Raw genomic sequence first — 18,683 nt, 5'->3', positions numbered from 1 at the left:
TACTTCCAGCCACCCAGAAAATGATGGCCCACAACTGCTCACAGTACACAACTATGCTAAAAAGTATGATTCAGAATTTTTATTATATATGTATATATACCTCACCTTATCAAAATGTCTGATGTACATATGAACCTTTTGCCAGAAATTTATATGTATGAGTTTAATGATTGTTCAGTATAGAATTATTATAGTGATTGAGTGGACCAGGGTGCAGCTGGATGGACTGTGCAGAGGAAGAGCCCTGCTTCATGCACATGTTTTCTACCTCATAGAGGGCGCAGGTCAGGTGGGGCAGGGACCTGCTGTTTACTCTCTCTTGTTGAGAAGTCAAGTGGGCAGGCTCTTTGGGTTTGTTTCTCAGGGAGCTCAATGTACAAACACTACACTCCACAGTGTCTGCCCACTTGCCCTCTTATGCCAACCCTCTACCTCCTTCCCCTCTCTTGTCCATCCCTCTTCTTGTTTTCCTCTCCTCCTTCCTACCTCCCTCTTGCCCATCCCTTCTCTTTATCCTCTCCTCTTTCCCTCGTGCCAATTCCTTTTCTTCTATCTCCTCTCCTCCCTTCTTCCTCCTTGTCCCTTCCTTTATGTTCCTTTTTGCCTAAAACCCAAGCCTAAGTCCCCCTATCCTTCTCCTTCTAATCACTATACACAATGAACCCTACATGCCATAGTCTCAAAGCAGTTCCTGTCACTACCTCCAGACAGCGCACGTACATCCCACCCAGCTACCATGAATTAAACAATTTCTGTTATATCTCTCTGTCTCTGCTCTTTGTATTTTTGTATGCAGCCCTCATAGAATTCCTCTGTAAATGATAGATATGAATTACGTTATTGTGTCCATATTCTTTGTATATTCACGAATTTTTATTTTCCTAATATCATGCTACCTCGTTCTTTTGTATGAGTGAACATTTAGCATTGCATCTCCTGTGCTGCATGTGTATGATAGCTCAGTAGATGAAACCGCTCCTCTGCCACTCCCTCGTCCTCAGCCAAGAGCGCATTAACACCGCTACTTCATGATAACCAGTCATTATTTTGTCAGTAGGATGTATCTTGTATATCATGTTTTATTATGATCCCATTACAAACTGGAAGGCAATGCAGGCTGCCCTCAGCTGTCTCCATGTTCCCTTCTGTAAAAGTATGCCATTGGTCATTCTAAAATGCAGTACAGTAGTTTGTTTACAGCTAGGGCAGTCTCCCATGCCTTTAATAGGGTAATGTAACAGAATTGGGGATTTTCAATAAGACTCATATGCTATTACAACATAGGATGTAAGCCTTCTTAAAAATTCAAAATATTTGTGTATTACTCCAGCCAGTTGGGGTTGGATCCCTTATCCTACAATGCCCCTTCATTTATAGTAGTTTTAAGATATCGTACAAGTTAACATGTACACAGGGTTGGAATACATTTTGTACAATAATTTAATGTATTGAGAAATGTCTTGTGCTCATTTCTATTTGTAAATATTGTAGTAACACTACTTAACATGTACAAGGTAGTGGAAGTTATTGGCTTAGGTAGAAGTGAGCTAAAGTTAAGCCTGTTATTTGCATACTACTGGTTGATTACGGTATGGCTAAAGCACAACAAGGTGATAGTTTCCAGCACCATCTTGGCAAGGGAGAAACCCACAAGACGTGTGCATTGCTCACCTTTTAGGAATACCAGGTGTTATTTCAATGTGATTCGTTTTAATCATGAAATGGAACATACAGAAATTATACTGCTATGCTAAAATCGGTTGAGCAAGTTGCAGATGCTGGGTTAAAGAGCAGAATCTTCTGTAACTCATCTCAAAATGGAATGGGCCTTTGAACCAGCAGACCTGGCAACTAAACATAGTTGAAAGACAAACCTGGAACAATACTCCTTTACCTGGAGTATCTCTCGCACGAGGTACTTTCTGCCAACGTCAATTTGATTATCACAATGTACAAATCTATTAGGAGGTGCTACAGTCAAGTGCTCAGTAGGTAGGCCTATTTCAGATAGCCTAGTCTGTCCTCCACCTGGTCCACCTCCATTGGTTATTTGGTCCATCTTTATTAACTATTGACTTGGTTTCCATTTGGTTATTTAATAAAGTAATTTTGGCCCGGTGTCGGATATGTGGTCTGCTATTTAGTCAGATGGTGCTCCATGTCATCCTCTGACCGCTTGGTCCCTGTGTGGTCACTTGGTCCCTGTGTGGTCACCGGGTCCCTGTGTGGTCACCGGGTCCCTGTGTGGTCACCGGGTCCCTGTGTGGTCACCGGGTCCCTGTGTGGTCACCGGGTCCCTGTGTGGTCACCGGGTCCCTGTGTGGTCACCTGGTCCCTGTGTGGTCACCTGGTCCCTGTGTGGTCACCTGGTCCCTGTGTGGTCACTTGGTCCCTGTGTGGTCACTTGGTCCCTGTGTGGTCACCTGGTCCCTGTGTGGTCACCTGGTCCCTGTGTGGTCACTTGGTCCCTGTGTGGTCACCTGGTCCCTGTGTGGTCACTTGGTCCCTGTGTGGTCACTTGGTCCCTGTGTGGTCACTTGGTCCCTGTGTGGTCACCTGGTCCCTGTGTGGTCACTTGGTCCCTGTGTGGTCACCTGGTCCCTGTATGGTAATTTTGTTTTCACATAAACAATGACTAAAGGGATAAGTCTACTCGTGTAGTCATTTGGCTTTCTAAGTGAGTTTACTTTGATACCTGATTCCTTGGACCTCCACTTTGCCATTTGGTCTTTTATATGATTACTCATTTGTAACCTGATGTTTTGGACCTCCACCTGACCCCAGGGTTCAACACTTAATCGCTGGTCCTACCGCCCTTTTCACTACCAAGCCACTTACAAGATGCAATATAGTTGCTGTAGATTCATAAGATCTTCTCTCTTATTTTATTACCAGGACATATTTGGCTGGACTGCATTTTATGCTAAGCTAAGATTGCCATGGCCACAATTAAAATGTGCCGTGTTATGATTATTTAGAGATCATATACCGGTAATTTAATATTGCAGTAAAAGCCATAGTGTCCCAATGTTCTCCCCCATTTTTTTTTTTAGGTATAAAAAGGCTGATATTTAAAAAGAATAACAAACCTGTAATACCCAAGACAACTTGGCCATTCTGTCCAACAACATATGAAATGAGCACACTGGGGAAAAATAAGCTATTGTAACTTTTGTGTGGTATAGTAGCTTATGTATGTAAGAAAGCCTATGGTGTGAGAATCTATGGACCTCATATTCCAGCTCTTCAATGTGTTATAGTGGATAACAATAGTCTTGAAATCCATTATTAGCCCTCTATTTCGTTGTTGATGCTGAGCATAAAGTTCAATTATTTCAGAGTTGAGCATGTCTTTTCTTCAGTACTAGAAGATTTGATATATACCACTGGTTCCCAAAGTGGGGGCCATGGCCACCTGGGAGGCCTGTTTGCAATATGTAGGTAGTCATAAGTTGAGGCAGTGTACAGGTTATGATACCAGGGGGTACCTATACCTTTTAGTGGCCATAATAAGAATGCTATATGAAAGCTGGGTAATGACCATAAAGAGTTTGGGAACCACTGATATATACGATCCTCTAATATAGCTGAATAACTACAATTGTGCGTGTCAGGCCCAAAACTAAAACTTAAGATTCAAACACCAAAGGTAAATATTTTAAGAGATCTGATGTTGTGTGTATGGCGCTTACATATTTATGACAAGATTAGTGATGACAAGCCTTATAAAACATTCACTTAGGCAGTTAAGCCTCAATTAAAGAGATTCTTACCTGATTGGACTATGATTAAAGAGCTAGAAATCTGTGATCTTGTGATAAACTTGTGTCAGTCTGAAACTATTGTATAATATTTAACCGCATAGCTCAGGTTGTCAGTGTTGTGGTTTTCATCAAGTTTTGCCGAATGGTACCAACAATCACTACTTTGGATAACGAATACAAGATATTTCGTCAAGAACAACAACTGACTAGGATTATAATTGCTCATGTAGACAAGGACGTCAGTAGTGACTAGGGTAATGAAAGACTGGTGGGGCAGGACAACGTGCTAGTCACCAAACTCGTGGAAGTTGAGTCTCCAGATGTCAAGGCAAGTGGAATGAACCTAGTTAAGTTTTGTCTATTAGCACTTCCTGTCCCTAAATAATTTCAGTTTTATCATTTTGGGGGATGGGGAGGGAGGGGGTTATATCAGGCTTATATCTTAGTTGCTGAACTACATGATGAGCCTAATTTGACTTCCACAAAACTGTTGAATAACCTTAGATTTAACAGACCAGTTTTCCATAGAAAGCAGGGGACAAATTGCAGCAGATAATTTTAATTGTATACCTTACCCTACCTCGTAGGTGATGTCTTGACTTGCGACCTCAGTAAACACAACAGTTTTTGTAATTTATTTACTTTATTTGTCATTTGTGTGAGTGTTGGTATGAATATGACCCTATATAGTAATGGCAATAATGAAAGGTTAATTGTGAATGAAGCAGTATTTGTAGCCGCGGATATTTTATTAATGTATCCCATGTGCATGCACGCATGATTAAAGGTCTTAAGCTGATCACTCCTGTATGATTGTTACTGACTTTGCTGATGAGGACATCACTGTATTTGATATTTTTTTCATAGCTATACAAGTCAAATAAATTAGTCTTTTAGTAAAAATTGGAGTACACTAGATACAAGGTGGTGTTGGATTACCCGTGTTTTATTAGCACCTGTCGACACCACCTCAGCATCTAACTTCATTATAGAGTACATATATCAGGTTATTTTTGTACCAGAAAACTATGGCCTCCTCACTCATTCTATTTTGATTTGCCTTGTTTTTCATTACTGTATTATCAAGTGTTTGAAATTTTTTAGTAGAACACTTTCAATAGTTCCTGCCCCTCCTTTGAATGTGTAGCGAGGCGCAGCAAAGCAGTACCTGCAACCAAACAGGTATATATATATATACATATATAATATATTTATTTATATATATATATACTCCAAAACCAGTGAAACTCCATTCCGGTGATACTTTATTTGTTCCTAATGATGGTCGTCCCAGTAAATGCTCATTCTTGGAAAGTGTGAGGAGGCTGAGGCATCTTGCACATGGAGATACAGCCTAACTACGTTAGTCCCAGGTTTATCACTGGTCAACTCTGTAATAACCGACAAATTGTTAACACAGGCAGTCAGATGTCATCATTTACCTAAGTGATACGAATGTTGAATGTAATTGGGATTAACGAGTTTAGACTTAAATTACAATACAAGTCCTTGGTTATGATGCAGACCTTGGCTAAGGCTTCCAGGCGACAACAGCAACGGTGACTCCTTAGTACGTGGCCTCAGTATAGCATCGTTTCCATCAGAACACAAATTATTTGTACTGTGTTATATAATGAATCATTGCATAGACCTCTTTCAGACTGTTCCCAAAAAGATGATGAAAATAAAATACAATTACATAATACAAAATTATTATCCTTCACTCCTAAAGTATATTTTCTAGCTCTGTTGTATATAATTGGAATGTAAACTCTCCAGTGCATAATACCAGTACAGGAACACATTCTGTAGTTGAATATAAATACTTTATGCTATCTATATTTTTTTTGTTTAGTGATTGCTAAGTACTGTACCTGAACTGGCATTAAAAGCTTTGTAAAGTCTAGGATTTAACACAATTTTGGATAAATAATTCAAACTCTTGTACAGTACTGTATATCACACTTATTTTCCTGTAGCAGTCTTACAGAGATTCTACTGTACCATTTGTAGTAATTATTAGAATATGTATTTAAGTGGAAAATATAATTTTTAAAGAATTGTTAAGCATAGTATTCCTTTCAGAAATTTTAAGATCAAGTCAGGTAGCTGATGTAACGGGTCGTCACCGTCTACTATCTTTAACAAAGATTTAAAGTTCAAGTTATATAAGAGCTTCCTCATTTTCTCTAAAATTCAGAAAAAGGAAAGGAAAGTTTAAGTCAGTCCTTGCAGGATGTGAACCCATGGAGGACTGTGGTGTATTTGATTATGGTATTGTAGCAACTATATTAAAAGAAGTAATATACTTGCTCTATACTTTCGTTAGGTTAATGACAGATAATGAGATAGAGATGGATCTGTTAATTCAACATAACCTACGTGTTCCCCATTCCAAGAAGTTCTACATTAATTCTTGGTCCATTAATTACAATTAATATCTCTTCCAAAGGGTACAGGATCAATCAGGCCAAAGAGCCAGAGCTCAACCCCCACAAGCACAAATAGGCGAGTACAGATAACCTACCAGATGTTGATCAGTTTGGCCAAGGTGAGCGGAAGCTTGTAATATAAGTCCTCTTCAGCAAATCATGAGTCACACAGCACCGCTCCTGTGCCAGTGGGGGCTCACCATAGCCTGTGCTACTTGCCCCGCTCCTGTTCCAGGTAAGTTATGGGCTCACTATAGCCCGTGCTACTTGGAGCTTGTTCCGAGTAGCTGAATCTATAACAACAATCATGAGTCTAAACTCCAAGATTGGTAGAATACAGATGCTTGTACCACAGTATATGGTCTGTAAACACAATACAGTAAATAGGAAAATGTAAATTGAAGTTATTTATAATTTCTATTTCACAGTGATAAAATTAAATTATGCATTTCAAGTTAAATACAATCCAAGAGGTAGAGTATACTCCATTAGAGTATGGAGAGGGAAGATGTTGCATTATGTATAGTGTAGGTGGAGCAGTATGGTGGGGAAGGGGGGGGGATATTAACTAATGGAAGAGCAATGTAGAGTCAGTGAAAGGGGTGGACATTAAGTACTGGAGGTGCAGTTGTGGAAGATGGAGGCATCGTAGTCGAAAAGGAGGAGGTCGAGACGGTAAAGAACTAGCAGAGCATCAATCTGAGATGTTGACAGCTGGCACAGGAACCACATGGCTGCCTCCTCCGTTGACTCTCCTGTTGACCTGTTGATCCTCTTGGGTTGAATCACTTGGTTAATCCCTGATGGGCAGTGACGAGGAAAAAAATATCAGTTTTACAATGGCTTCCCATAGTCAGATATGAAGCCTGGTTTGGCTTATTGAGTTTTTCCCTACACTAATGATTGATCTATCTCCAGGATGCAATCCACAACAGTTGCCTAACTTGAGGTATCTATTTGCTGCTAGGTAAACTGAGGAATCAGGTGAAATGAACTGTTGCCCAAACATCTCTACCCTGCCATGGGCATTGAGCCCCACTGCACTGACCACTGCACAACATTGCTGTTAATCAGAACAAGATCAATGTTTTTCAGAACACGACATACTGACCTATTACAGCATTACCCCATTCAGACCAAGATGGGAACGACATTAAGACCACCACAGTTGTTGACACTCAGACCACAGCATGCATTTGTACTCAAACTTTGATTAAAGTTGTTTCGACCTCAAAGAGGTGTTTGCACGCAGGGCACTACAGTTATTGGCATTCAGATTACAACTGGTGTTTGGACGTGGACCACAATAGATGCTGGCTCGCAGTGATGTGTGCTGGTATTCAGAGCAGGTCACGTGTGAACACTCAATACCACTACAGGTGTTAGTAATCAAACTATAACTCATTGACACTCAGATCAGTGCAGATCTTTTTATAGAATCTGGTATTGCCACTCAGACCATATGCATTGATACTTATGTCACATGATGGCTGTCAAAAGCATGACAGGTGTGTGCATTCAGACCAGGACAGATGTTAACACTCAGACCACGACAAGTGTAGATATTTAGTCACAGGACGTACCTGAAGTGAAGATGATATAGTTCCCGTCTTCCTCGAGTGTTTCCATCTACAGGGAGACAAAAAAAAGGGTCCGTTAAACCAAACTCTCACAAGGCACTTGGGGGGGAATAGAACAACTCCAAACACACAAACATGCTTAGACATGCTACTAAGTGGCTCCCAGAACTGAAGGGCAAGAGCTACGAGGAAAGGTTAGAGGCATTAAATATGCCAAAACTAGAAGACAGAAGAAAAAGAGGTGATATGATCACTAAGTACAAAATAGTAACAGGAATTGATAAAATCGATAGGGAAGATTTCCCGAGACCTGGAACTTTGAGACAAGAGGTCATAGATTTAAACTAGCTAAACACAGATGCTGAAGAAATATAAGAAAATTCACTTTCACAAACAGAGTGGAAGACGGTTGGAACAAGTTAAGTGAGAAGGTGGTGGAGGCCAAGACCGTCAGTAGTTTCAAAGCGTTATATGACAAAGAGTGCTGGGAAGATGGGACACCACGAGCGTAGCTCTCATCCTGTAACTACACTTGGGTAATTACTCACTTACACACACAACATAATTGGAGAGTAATGACATAACAGACAGACAGTTATGGGTTTTTTAACAGGAAGTTCCTGTATAACAAATCGATACTTTGTTTTTATGATTGAGCCACAGAGATTTTACAAGAAAAGAGATGGTTGGGTTGATTGTGTCTATCTGGACCTAAAAAATAGCTTTTGACAGTCCCACATATGAGGTTATGTTGGAAACTGGAACATGCTGAAGGGTTGACGGAGACTTCTGACATGGATGAACATTTTGCTGACAAAGGTGGGGCGGTAATTAGAGACAATGTATCTGACTAGAGGAATGTTACTAGCCGAGTACCACAGGGTTCAGTTCTTGCAACAGTAATGTTCATCGTCTACATAAACGATCTAACAGAAGGAATACAGATTAATATTAACATGTTTGCTGATGATGCTAAGCTATTAGGGAAGATATGAGACTTAGATGATTGTCATGCCCTTCAATGACATTGATACCTGATTACCTGGTTGATAGGGTTCTGGAAGTTCTTCTACTCCCCAATAGTAGATAAAATCTAGTGCTTGATCTAGATAGATCTAGATAAAATAAGTGCTTGGAGCACCATGAGGCAAATGGAATTCAATGAGAATAAATGCCATGTTATGGAATGTGGAATCGGAGAAAATAGACCACACACAACTTACAAATTATGTGGAAAGGAATGAAAGAACTCTAAGCACATCAATAAACTGGAAAAGGTGCAACAGCATGTTGTAAAATGGCTTCCGGAACTGAAAAACGAGTTACGAGGAGAGGCTAGAGGCGTTAACCATGCCAAAACTGGAAGATAGAAGAAAAAGAGGTGATATGATCACCACTTACAGAATAACAACAAAAACGATCAAATTGACAAACAGGAACCAAAGAAACCAGCAATTTCAAGAACAAGAGGATACTCATTCAAGCTTAGGAAACAAAGGTGCCGAAAAAAATATCTAAGTTTTCTTTTGCAAACAGAGTGGTTGACAGTTGGGACAAGCTAAGTGAGGTGGTAGTGGTGGAGGCCAAAACCGTCAGTAGTTTATGCTACAAAGAGTATTGGGAAGACAGGACACCCCGAGCGTAGCTCTCATCCTGTAACTACACTTGGGTAATTACACTTCTTTTTCCCCCTCTCACCTCACTGGCAAGGTGTGCGTATGATGCGGAGATGTCCTGTGAAATTAATGTACAGTAACATTGTTAGAATTACATCCCAGTACGGACGAGATAGAAAGACCTTGGCAAGAACGGCGAAGTCGACGAGACACGGGGTGCAGAAGGTAGTCTGTGGGATCCAGTGCATGTCCAGAGGCCGACCGCTCGCAGCCTCGTCCAGCACCCATTGGACGAACTGACTGAAAGATGGCGAGACAGCGCCCTTGGGAGGCCTCTTCCCATTAGTGACCTTCATGGGTACAGGGGGACCAAGATGCTTGTACTTTATTAATATACCCTTCATGACGTTCCTGTAAATTTCGTTGCCACTGAGAATTTTATTCCTGGAAAACAAAATACAGGATATTATAAATAAGTAATAAAAATAGTAATATTAATATATACATACATACTTTAGGCATGTATCGAGCCCCCCCCCCCCCCAAGGCCGAACTATTGACCCTCCTCCCCAGGATGCAACCCCAAGACAGTTGTCTAACTCTTGGGTACCTTTTTACTGCTAGGTGAACAGAGGCATTAGGTGAATGAAAACGTGAACCATTTCTGTCCCGCCCAGGAAATGAACCCACCGGGATCCCTGATTGTGAGCCGAGGATAAAGCCAACTGCACTCCGAGACCTCAGTTGTAGTGCTTACTGGACTACACAGTGTGTACTTAATTAACAGAGGCATGAAATCTGAGGGATGTTCAGTGCTCTTTGTGTCTATGTCATGACCAGACGCAACATTGAAATTTAAATTTAAATAAGTTTATTGAGGTAAAATACACACAAAGGGATGAGGTAGCTCAAGCTATTCTCACCCAGTTCAGTACAAAGACACACATCACAAACAATAAACATATTACCGAACGTTCCGAGTAATAAATATATTAATTTCTTCGTTTACACAAGTACGTATGGTATCAGACGTACACACAAATACTTTTATGACTCGGACGCAACAGGAGGGATACACCTGCAGACAGACACAACAGGGGAGGGATACACCTGCAGACAGACACAACAGGGGAGGGACACACCTGCAGGCAGACACAACAGGGGAGGGACACACCTGCAGGCAGACACAACAGGGGAGGGACACACCTGCAGGCAGACACAACAGGGGAGGGACACACCTGCAGACAGACGCAACAGGGTGAGGGACACACCTGCAGGCAGACACAACAGGGGAGGGACACACCTGCAGGCAGACACAACAGGGGGAGGGACACACCTGTAGGCAGACACAACAGGGGGAGGGACACACCTGCAGGCAGACACAACAGGGGAGGGACACACCTGCAGACAGACACAACAGGGGGAGGGACACACCTGCAGGCAGACACAACAGGGGGAGGGACACACCTGTAGGCAGACACCAGACGCAGGAAGGGGTGTCTTGTGATCATAAAGGAGAGAGGCGGCGTGTCACCGTTCATCACCTCTTGTAGCTCTGCCACTGATGGTCTGTAAATCAGAGATATAATAACAATAATTCATTTTGTCGAGGGACAAGCAGTCAGTGTACATACACATGTTAGGCTTATATCTGGGTGATAACAGTTTAGATGTATATAACAAAGGGCAAATACCCGTTAATGCAGCCGCCGAACCCCCTGTTTATAAATTAAAGATGTTTACAACATCACACACAGAGATCACAATAACGTGATGCATCAAATGAACAAATGATGCATCAAATGAACAAATGATGCATCAAATGAACAAACCTCGTCACGGCCCTTGTGGATTTGTTCATGTTTACAACACTGTTTACACACAACTGATGTTCGAACAGAGGTCGTCAGTGAAGCACTGTTTAGTTGTGTGTAAAACATTTTTAATTTATAAAACACACTCAGGTTGAAGGAAAAAATCAAGAAGATCGTGAAATCAAGGCAATAGAGCACACCTTGCCTCAGTGGGAAAGACAACCCACCTAGGGTACTTTCGACGCGCCAGCTGAATGGGGGAATCGTTGGACTTAAGGAGCTGTTTTTCAGTGTAACCAGCGAGGAGGTTGAAGTTCCAAAGCCAGGTGGAAGAGGCGGCCTTGAACACGTTGCACCACACCAGCCCGAATTCCCGGTTGATGAGGAACTCCCAAGCATTGATTTGATAATCTTTTGTGGGTTGGTCCAGCCCCTCCTTTGAACACATCTGTAGGAGTAGAGAGCAGGGGGGGATGACAGCCATCATCTCTACCACAATGCCATCGCCCTTTCCACCACTAGTGTCACCAATGCCTTTGGAGGCGGACAAGAGGTCCCCAAGTCCGCGGGCGCGCTTTAAGTACCCCGCTAGAGCGCGCGCAACTTAGTCGGTTAGACACAAATTCATGATAATACGTTTTCTTTCCACAGAAACTTTACCGCTTTGTAAAGCAGTGACTATATATTAATCACTATTGTCGTTGTCACCACAAAGACGGCACCACTCCCGTGCCAGGTAAGTCCACTACGGGCTCACCATAGCCCGTGCTACTTGCCCCGCTCCTGTGCCAAGTAAGTTACGGGCACACCATAGCCCGTGCTACTTGGAACCTGTTCCGAGTAGCTGAATCTATAACAACGTTGTCACCCTTACCAACACTACTCGCCAGTCTGAGCACACAGTGGGCATACTCTACCCAGCATACCTGGCGGAGGTGTTGTCGCCTGGCCTCTAGACGGTGGAGAAGGTCCAGTGAGGTGTTCCAAGATGATGGTAATGTTACTTCTTCGATCTGAAAGGTTGACCAGGTTAACACTCAAGATAATCTTTGTTACATTACCATTAACAATTAATGAAAATGAGAAGCAATTCTGAAGTTAGCACAAATATTTGACTTGTGAATAACTGATTTCTATAAAGATTGATAATTATGTCGGAGGTAGGACCTTCTTGTAAGGGTCACATCGTACACAAAACGGTTCGCCAACGGATTTTAAAGCCGTCCGTCCGCCTTATCGAACCTGTTTGATACCTGTATGAACACTTTATTAACAGGAGCCCGCCATTACAATTAAAAATCCCCTTGCGAACCTAGTCGTGTTACGGAACGCTATCAAATTAAGTGTTAATTCGTCGCACCATAATATGTGTTAAACTTTTTCAGAGACGTAAATGAAGCCGACACTAGTTGGAGTGTGGTTGTAGTTTTGGACTGGCAATTAGTGGGAAAGGAACGAACCAATCAGCGTCACCGACTGGACGTCAGCCAGGCAAGGTTGACAGTGGTTAATCTGGGCACAGCAGCTGGTCTCTGCTCGCTGTCCATAGAGGAATATACTTCAGTAAGAGCTCCACCTCGTCATCAGTGCAGCCTCACCACACTTTGAAGAGTCCCTTATCTACACAGGACAATTGACGACCCTGGATGACGTAGTATTAAATATCGAAAAATGTGCGACAGTGTTGTGTTATAAGACTTCTAGGAGTACGGGTTTCGTGGTGTAAGACTACAAAGTGATCCATAATTAGTCGGTGCTGGTTCGTGATGCGAATATAACTGGTTGGTGACGGTAGTTGATATTGTACAGTATATAAAAAAAGAGATGGACATTTGCATAAGATAAAGAAGATATAGGAGATATTTTTTTGTTTAATGAAATCGATTTAGTATTTTGTCTTCCCCCTCCCTCCCCCCCACCCCAAAAAAAAATTAAGAGGCATTCTCTTAGGATCCAGGGTCCAGCCTTAGTGTGTCGCACCTGACAACGGGCCAATTGTTCTATCAAAATCCACATGAAGACTTCTTAGCGGATGCAGAGAATAAACTACACCACTGAACATGTGATGTTCTCTAGGAGGAGGTTACATCCCAACATTTGCTACATTTATTCTAGGCAGAATACTCCACATAAACAGGACAGCTTGCAAGATCAACACAATAAATAAATGTTTATTCAGGTAAAAGTACATACATTCAAGATGAGTTACAAACAATGTTGGATTTCAAGATAAGATCTAGTACATACTATGCCTAAAGCCACTAATGCGCACAGCGTTTCGGGCAAGATGTGGGAAAAACACTTTGACTAAAACTTAAAACTAATTGAGATCAAAGCATAAATTGAATTGAAAAAAGTAAACGAAGAAAAAAGAATGATAATTACATGATGGATGGAACAGCAGAAATTGAAACGGAACAGCAGGAGTAATTTTAACTAAAACAGAAGACTACAATTTTCTAAAAGTTTATACATGGTGGATATCGGCAGTTAAACAAGTTGGTCAATAATCAATATTGTTTGCAAAATAGCAATACATAGGTTGACATTTTGGAGGTAAGGTAGGTTACATGTAGTTTATTAGGTAGTACTTAGGTTTTCTCTTCAACTGGTTGAGAGAGGGACAGTCTTTGGCATGATTGGGAAGATCATTCCACATTCTGGGTCTCTTGATTTGCAAAGCATTTCTAGTTTGCTTAAGTCGCACTCTTGGACTATCGAATAGGTATTTGTTTCTAGTGTGGTGCCCATGGGTTCTGTTACAACCTTCTAGTAAGCGTTTACGGTCAGGATTGGCATTACGGTTCACAGTTTTATTTATGGTACACTTGAGAGGATGTGCAGTGACTTAATATCTAACATATTCCAAGATTTAAGTAAGGGGGGCCTAATGCTGTCTGGGACCAGAGTTTATTGTTCTAATAGCAGATTTGTGTTGAGCAATTAGACGACGTAAATGATTTTGGGTAGTAGACCCCCAAGCACAGATAACATAATTGAGATAAGGATAGATGAGAGAGTAATAGAGCATTACCAGGGCAGGGCGAGGTACATAACATCTGATTTTAGAAAGAATGCCAACTGTTCTAGAAACTTTTTAGCTATACTTTGAATGTGGCCCCTGGAAATTCAGCTTATCAATGAAAACACCAAGGAATTCACCATCTACTGATTTGGATAGTTAATTCTTAGATTAATTTGATCTGAGGATTAAACAGGTCGCCCACCTGACTGGACTCTCTAGTGTGAAAGGTTGAATCTTTCACACTACTCCACCCACACGTTATCCTCTTAGGGAAGCATAACGGAATCATCACAGTATACTCTTATGCTCCCTAGACTGCACAGAATATTTACATATGAAACCAGTGACACTTAAAAATGAGAGAGTACTTATCCAGCACAATAATCTCACAAACTCCAGTACAGAATCCAGAATGCAGAGAAACCTCCACCCTCACCTCAGCAGTCTTCATAACACCACACTGTAGTGTCACGCAGAAAATCACACTGAGGGGGAATTGTCTCACACAGAGAAAATTGAGGGTTACATCCTGGGGAAGGTCAGAAGTTGGCCTAGGACGGGGAGGAAGACCATGATAGGCCTACATAGAGCCTTCCTGTTCCCGACAGCGGGAATTATTAAGGCAAGAGTTCCCTGTTTACCTGGGCACGTGTGGTTGGTAACTCACCAGGTTCTTGCCAGGTTTGTTGAGGAGCCTCACTCCACCCGAGCTCTTCTCTGGCTGTAAAACACGAATAATTTAATCGATCACTGGACAAGAAATGACAAACACACAGGGATATATGCATGCAGATACGGTGACGCTCGCTTGTTCTACCCGGAGTGCGCCCAAGGTGGACAAGGACTGGACGAGTCCCAGTGTACGAACGGAAAGACTGTACGTCCTCCACTGTATAGTAATATGTTGCAATTCATGAAAGTTACAGTATAAGAAGTTTGTTACTAGCTGTCATTATAATTATATGGTGGGTAGATACAGTGCAATTAATAATGTAACATTTGCTTAAGTCTGATTAAGACATTTTGTGCCCTCTGTAACCCTGTTTTCCGCTATAGCTCACATGATGAGTATAGGATCCAGAATTACAATGAAGAGGCAAGAGCATTATACTCACGGATTGACGGTGGGAGATGGGTTTGAGAGATGGGGAGAGGAATGATGAGAGTGGGAGTGTGAAGAGCACCAGGGCCAGTAAGTAGACTATGAGGAACATGAGAACTGCATACCATAACCTCATGCTCCTGCACACAGCCCGGACTATCATAGTAGGCACTACATACTTGAGCCCCTCCGGTCTGCAGGAGGAGGGGGCTCGTGGGACCACCCACCCCCTGCTGTTCCCTGCTGCTGTCCAGCTGCTCTCTGCTGCCTTAACTCGCCTCTCGTCACTCATAGTTTACCTACTTCTCCTTCCCCTCACTGCTGCAGGTGGGGCAGTAAGCCCTCGGACGAGGCAGAGGACGCTTGCTCAAGGCGGAGATATAAATGAGAGGTCTCTCTCTCGGCCGCTCTCCACCACACTGAAAAAAATCATAACAAGATAAGTACAAAAAAATGTTTTAGTACAAATCCATTTGTATATATACACACACACACTCACTGGGGCCTCGCAGCAGAGTGGACAGCACTCTGGGGTCGTAGTCCTAAGGGCCCGGGTTCGATCCCCGGCGGAGGCGTAAACAAATGAGCAGTTTCTTTCACCCTGGTGCCCCTGTTCCCTTTCAGTAAATGGGGACCTGGGAGTTAGGCAGCTGCTACGGCCTGGGGATATGTGTTTGTGTTAGCGAGAAATATATGTAGTAGATATAATAGAATAAAAATAAATTAGTTAGAAACCAGAAGTCCACAAGCAAATAGATCGATTCTGCAGATACAAATAGCAAATACATACATAAGGAAACCGTAATGGTTCAGAAGTTTGCAACAAGATTCGTCCCAGAATTGCAAGGGATGAGGTATGAAGAGAGACTGAAAGAACTAAACCTGACGACGCTAGAAAAGAGGATTGAGGGGAGGGGCACAGTATAATACTTAGGGGGGGAGTGACAGGGTGGAAAAAGAGGAAATGTTCACACTGAACACCCATAGTACAAGCTAGGGGACACGGGTGAAAGATGCTAGAAAGTTTTCTTTAGCGTAAGAGTAGTCGGGAAATGGAATGAACTAAAACAGGTTGTGGAAGCAAACTCCATTCATAATTTTAAAATAGATATGATACAGAAATAGGTCAGGTGTCATCAGGCAACCGGCGGATGGAAAAGCGGTGTCTAGAAGCCAACGCGCGATCCTGCAGGCACATACAGGTGAGTACACCTTCAGTAAAGCCCCGTGTAGGAATAATCCTGGAAAAAATGAAAACAGATAACTGGGAGTTTGCCAGCTGTTGTGGGCTGCAGCCTGGGAATGTATGTGTGCGTGGGTGTGTACTCGCCTAGTTGTGCCTGCGAGGGTTGATCGAGCTCTGGCTCTTTGGTCCCGCCTCTCAATTGTCAATCAACTGGTGTACAGGTTCCTCAGCCTAATGGGCTCTGTCATATCTACATTTGAAACTGTGTATAGAGTCAGCCTCCACCACATCACTGCCTAATGCATTCCTATTTGTTAACTTCTCTGACACTGGAAAAGTTCTTTCTAACGTCCCTGTGGCTTATTTGGGTACTCGGTTTCCAATTGTGTCCCCTTGTTCGCGTACCCCCCCCCCCCCTCCCGTGTTGAACAATTAATCTACCCTGTCGATTCCTCTTAGAATTTTGTAGGTACCTAGTGATCATGTCTCCCCGAGCTATCCTATCTTCCAGCGACGTGAGGTGCATTTCGTGTAGCCATTCCTCATAACTCATGCCTCTTAGTTCTGGGAGCCTAATGGCATACCTGTGAACGTTTTCCAGCTTAGTCCTGTGCTTGACAAGGTACAGGCACCATGCTGGAGCCGCATAGTCCATACTACCATGCCGTAGTCCATACATACCATACTCTATACCTGGGGGCCGCATAGGCTTACATATGTGATATACAAGGTTCTGAGTGTGTGCGTGCCTACCTAAAGATGCACAAAACAAAACTTGAAAAGGTTGACAAATATGAAGCAAGGCTCGTTCCTGAGCGACGGGGACTGAGCTATGAGGAAAGACTGAGGGAACTGGACCTCATTACAATGGAGGAAAAAATGAACACGACAGACATGATAACGACGTACAAGATACTAAGAGGGATTGACAAAGTAGGTATAGAAGCAATGTTTACATTACGGAACAGTAGAATGAAAGAATATAATTGGAAACTGGACACACAGCTGAGTCACAGGGGGTGCCAGAAAAACGTTTTCAGTCTCATCAAGATTGTAACTTGCTTAGCTAAATGAATTGTGGGGTTCAGTCCCTGAGCCCATTATGTGCCTCTGTAACCCTTTCCACTACCGCCCACAAGATGGGTATGGGGTGCATAATGAACTAAACTAACTAGTCTTAGAGTCGTAAATGAGTGGAACGAACTAGATGACGTTGTCGAAGTCAATTCGATACACAACTTTAAATGGTAATATAAGAAAAGCGAGTGAAAAGGAGTGTATATACACACACACATGCATTAGGCAGTGGATAGAATGCATTAGGCAGTGATGTGGTGGAGGCTGACTCCATACACAGTTTCAAGTGTAGATATGATAGAGCCCAATAGGCTCAGGAACCTGTACACCTGTTGATTGACGGTTGAGAGGCGGGACCAAAGAGCCAGAGCTCAACCCCCGCAAACACAACTAGGTGAATACACACACACACAGCGTAACACAAAATAACACAGGTATAACGTAAACATATTACGGCAAACTCTCAGTAGCGTTAATTCTCTACAATACCGCGCGTCTAGCTCCCAGTACCGTAGACCCAAGCACCCATAACACTGACAAACTCACACTAAAAAGTCACCATAGCTCACAGTACAGCGAGACTTCTTGCTGACAGCAACAGTATGCTGGAACTGTCACAGCGACATGTGCAGAGACCAATGAACGCATAGATGCTGCACCAACAAGTTGAACACTAACAGTGAAGGATCTACGGTCGGTTATCTTATCTTACCAAAGGTGCAGTACTATCTGTGTGTACTCACCTATTTCTACTCCTCTGTTTATGCATACAGAATCGAGTTTCAGCTCTTGGATCCCGTGGTTCCAGTCGCCGGCTGTTTAATGCAATAACTCCCAGCCTAAATTTCTTCAATGCCATCTGTGTGATGATCTAGGCAGTACTCTGGATTGATTTTTGAAGTGTAGGCTATTTTCATTCAAATTTCACGTCCAATCAAGAAGCCATTTTGTATATTGTATGAACATAAAACCGAAAACTATCCTAAATGCGAGTTCAAGAGCAATATGTCGTGCTGTGAACTACACACCAATTAGCATACGTCACTTGAAATCGATCCCGAATTATGCAGATTTTGTCATATACAAA

The 18,683-nt window shown here is 42.5% G+C and overlaps 1 protein-coding gene across 6 annotated transcripts; it reads right to left on the bottom strand.

Moving 5' to 3' along the window:
• Nucleotides 1-4,494: 4,494 nt before the first annotated feature.
• On the bottom strand, nt 4,495-18,304 carry LOC123747059 (carbohydrate sulfotransferase 11). 6 transcript variants are annotated; one of them, XR_011225643.1, is made up of 10 exons: nt 18,166-18,304; nt 15,347-15,752; nt 14,899-14,952; nt 12,133-12,219; nt 11,434-11,654; nt 10,860-10,961; nt 9,575-9,836; nt 7,780-7,825; nt 6,292-6,996; nt 4,495-5,155 (listed from the first exon to the last, which is right to left on the bottom strand). XR_011225643.1 is itself a non-coding variant. In XM_045729051.2 (9 exons), the coding sequence occupies exons 2-9, from the start codon at nt 15,623-15,625 to the stop codon at nt 6,806-6,808; spliced, it is 1,242 nt and encodes a 413-aa protein (XP_045585007.2). In that variant the 5' UTR covers nt 15,626-15,752; nt 18,166-18,304; the 3' UTR covers nt 5,460-6,805. The 6 variants fall into 6 exon arrangements, 5 of the variants coding, with proteins under 5 accessions (XP_045585007.2, XP_045585008.2, XP_045585009.2 ...); XM_045729051.2 differs by lacking the exon at nt 4,495-5,155 and having other exon boundaries at nt 5,460-6,996; XM_045729052.2 differs by lacking the exon at nt 4,495-5,155 and having other exon boundaries at nt 5,460-6,996; nt 18,143-18,296.
• Nucleotides 18,305-18,683: the final 379 nt, after the last annotated feature.

Source organism: Procambarus clarkii, chromosome 87 (genome assembly GCF_040958095.1).
Source record: "Procambarus clarkii isolate CNS0578487 chromosome 87, FALCON_Pclarkii_2.0, whole genome shotgun sequence".
NCBI lineage: Eukaryota > Metazoa > Arthropoda > Malacostraca > Decapoda > Cambaridae > Procambarus > Procambarus clarkii.
Note: the sequence above shows the minus strand (reverse complement) of the source record. Positions and strands in the feature narration are given on the sequence as shown.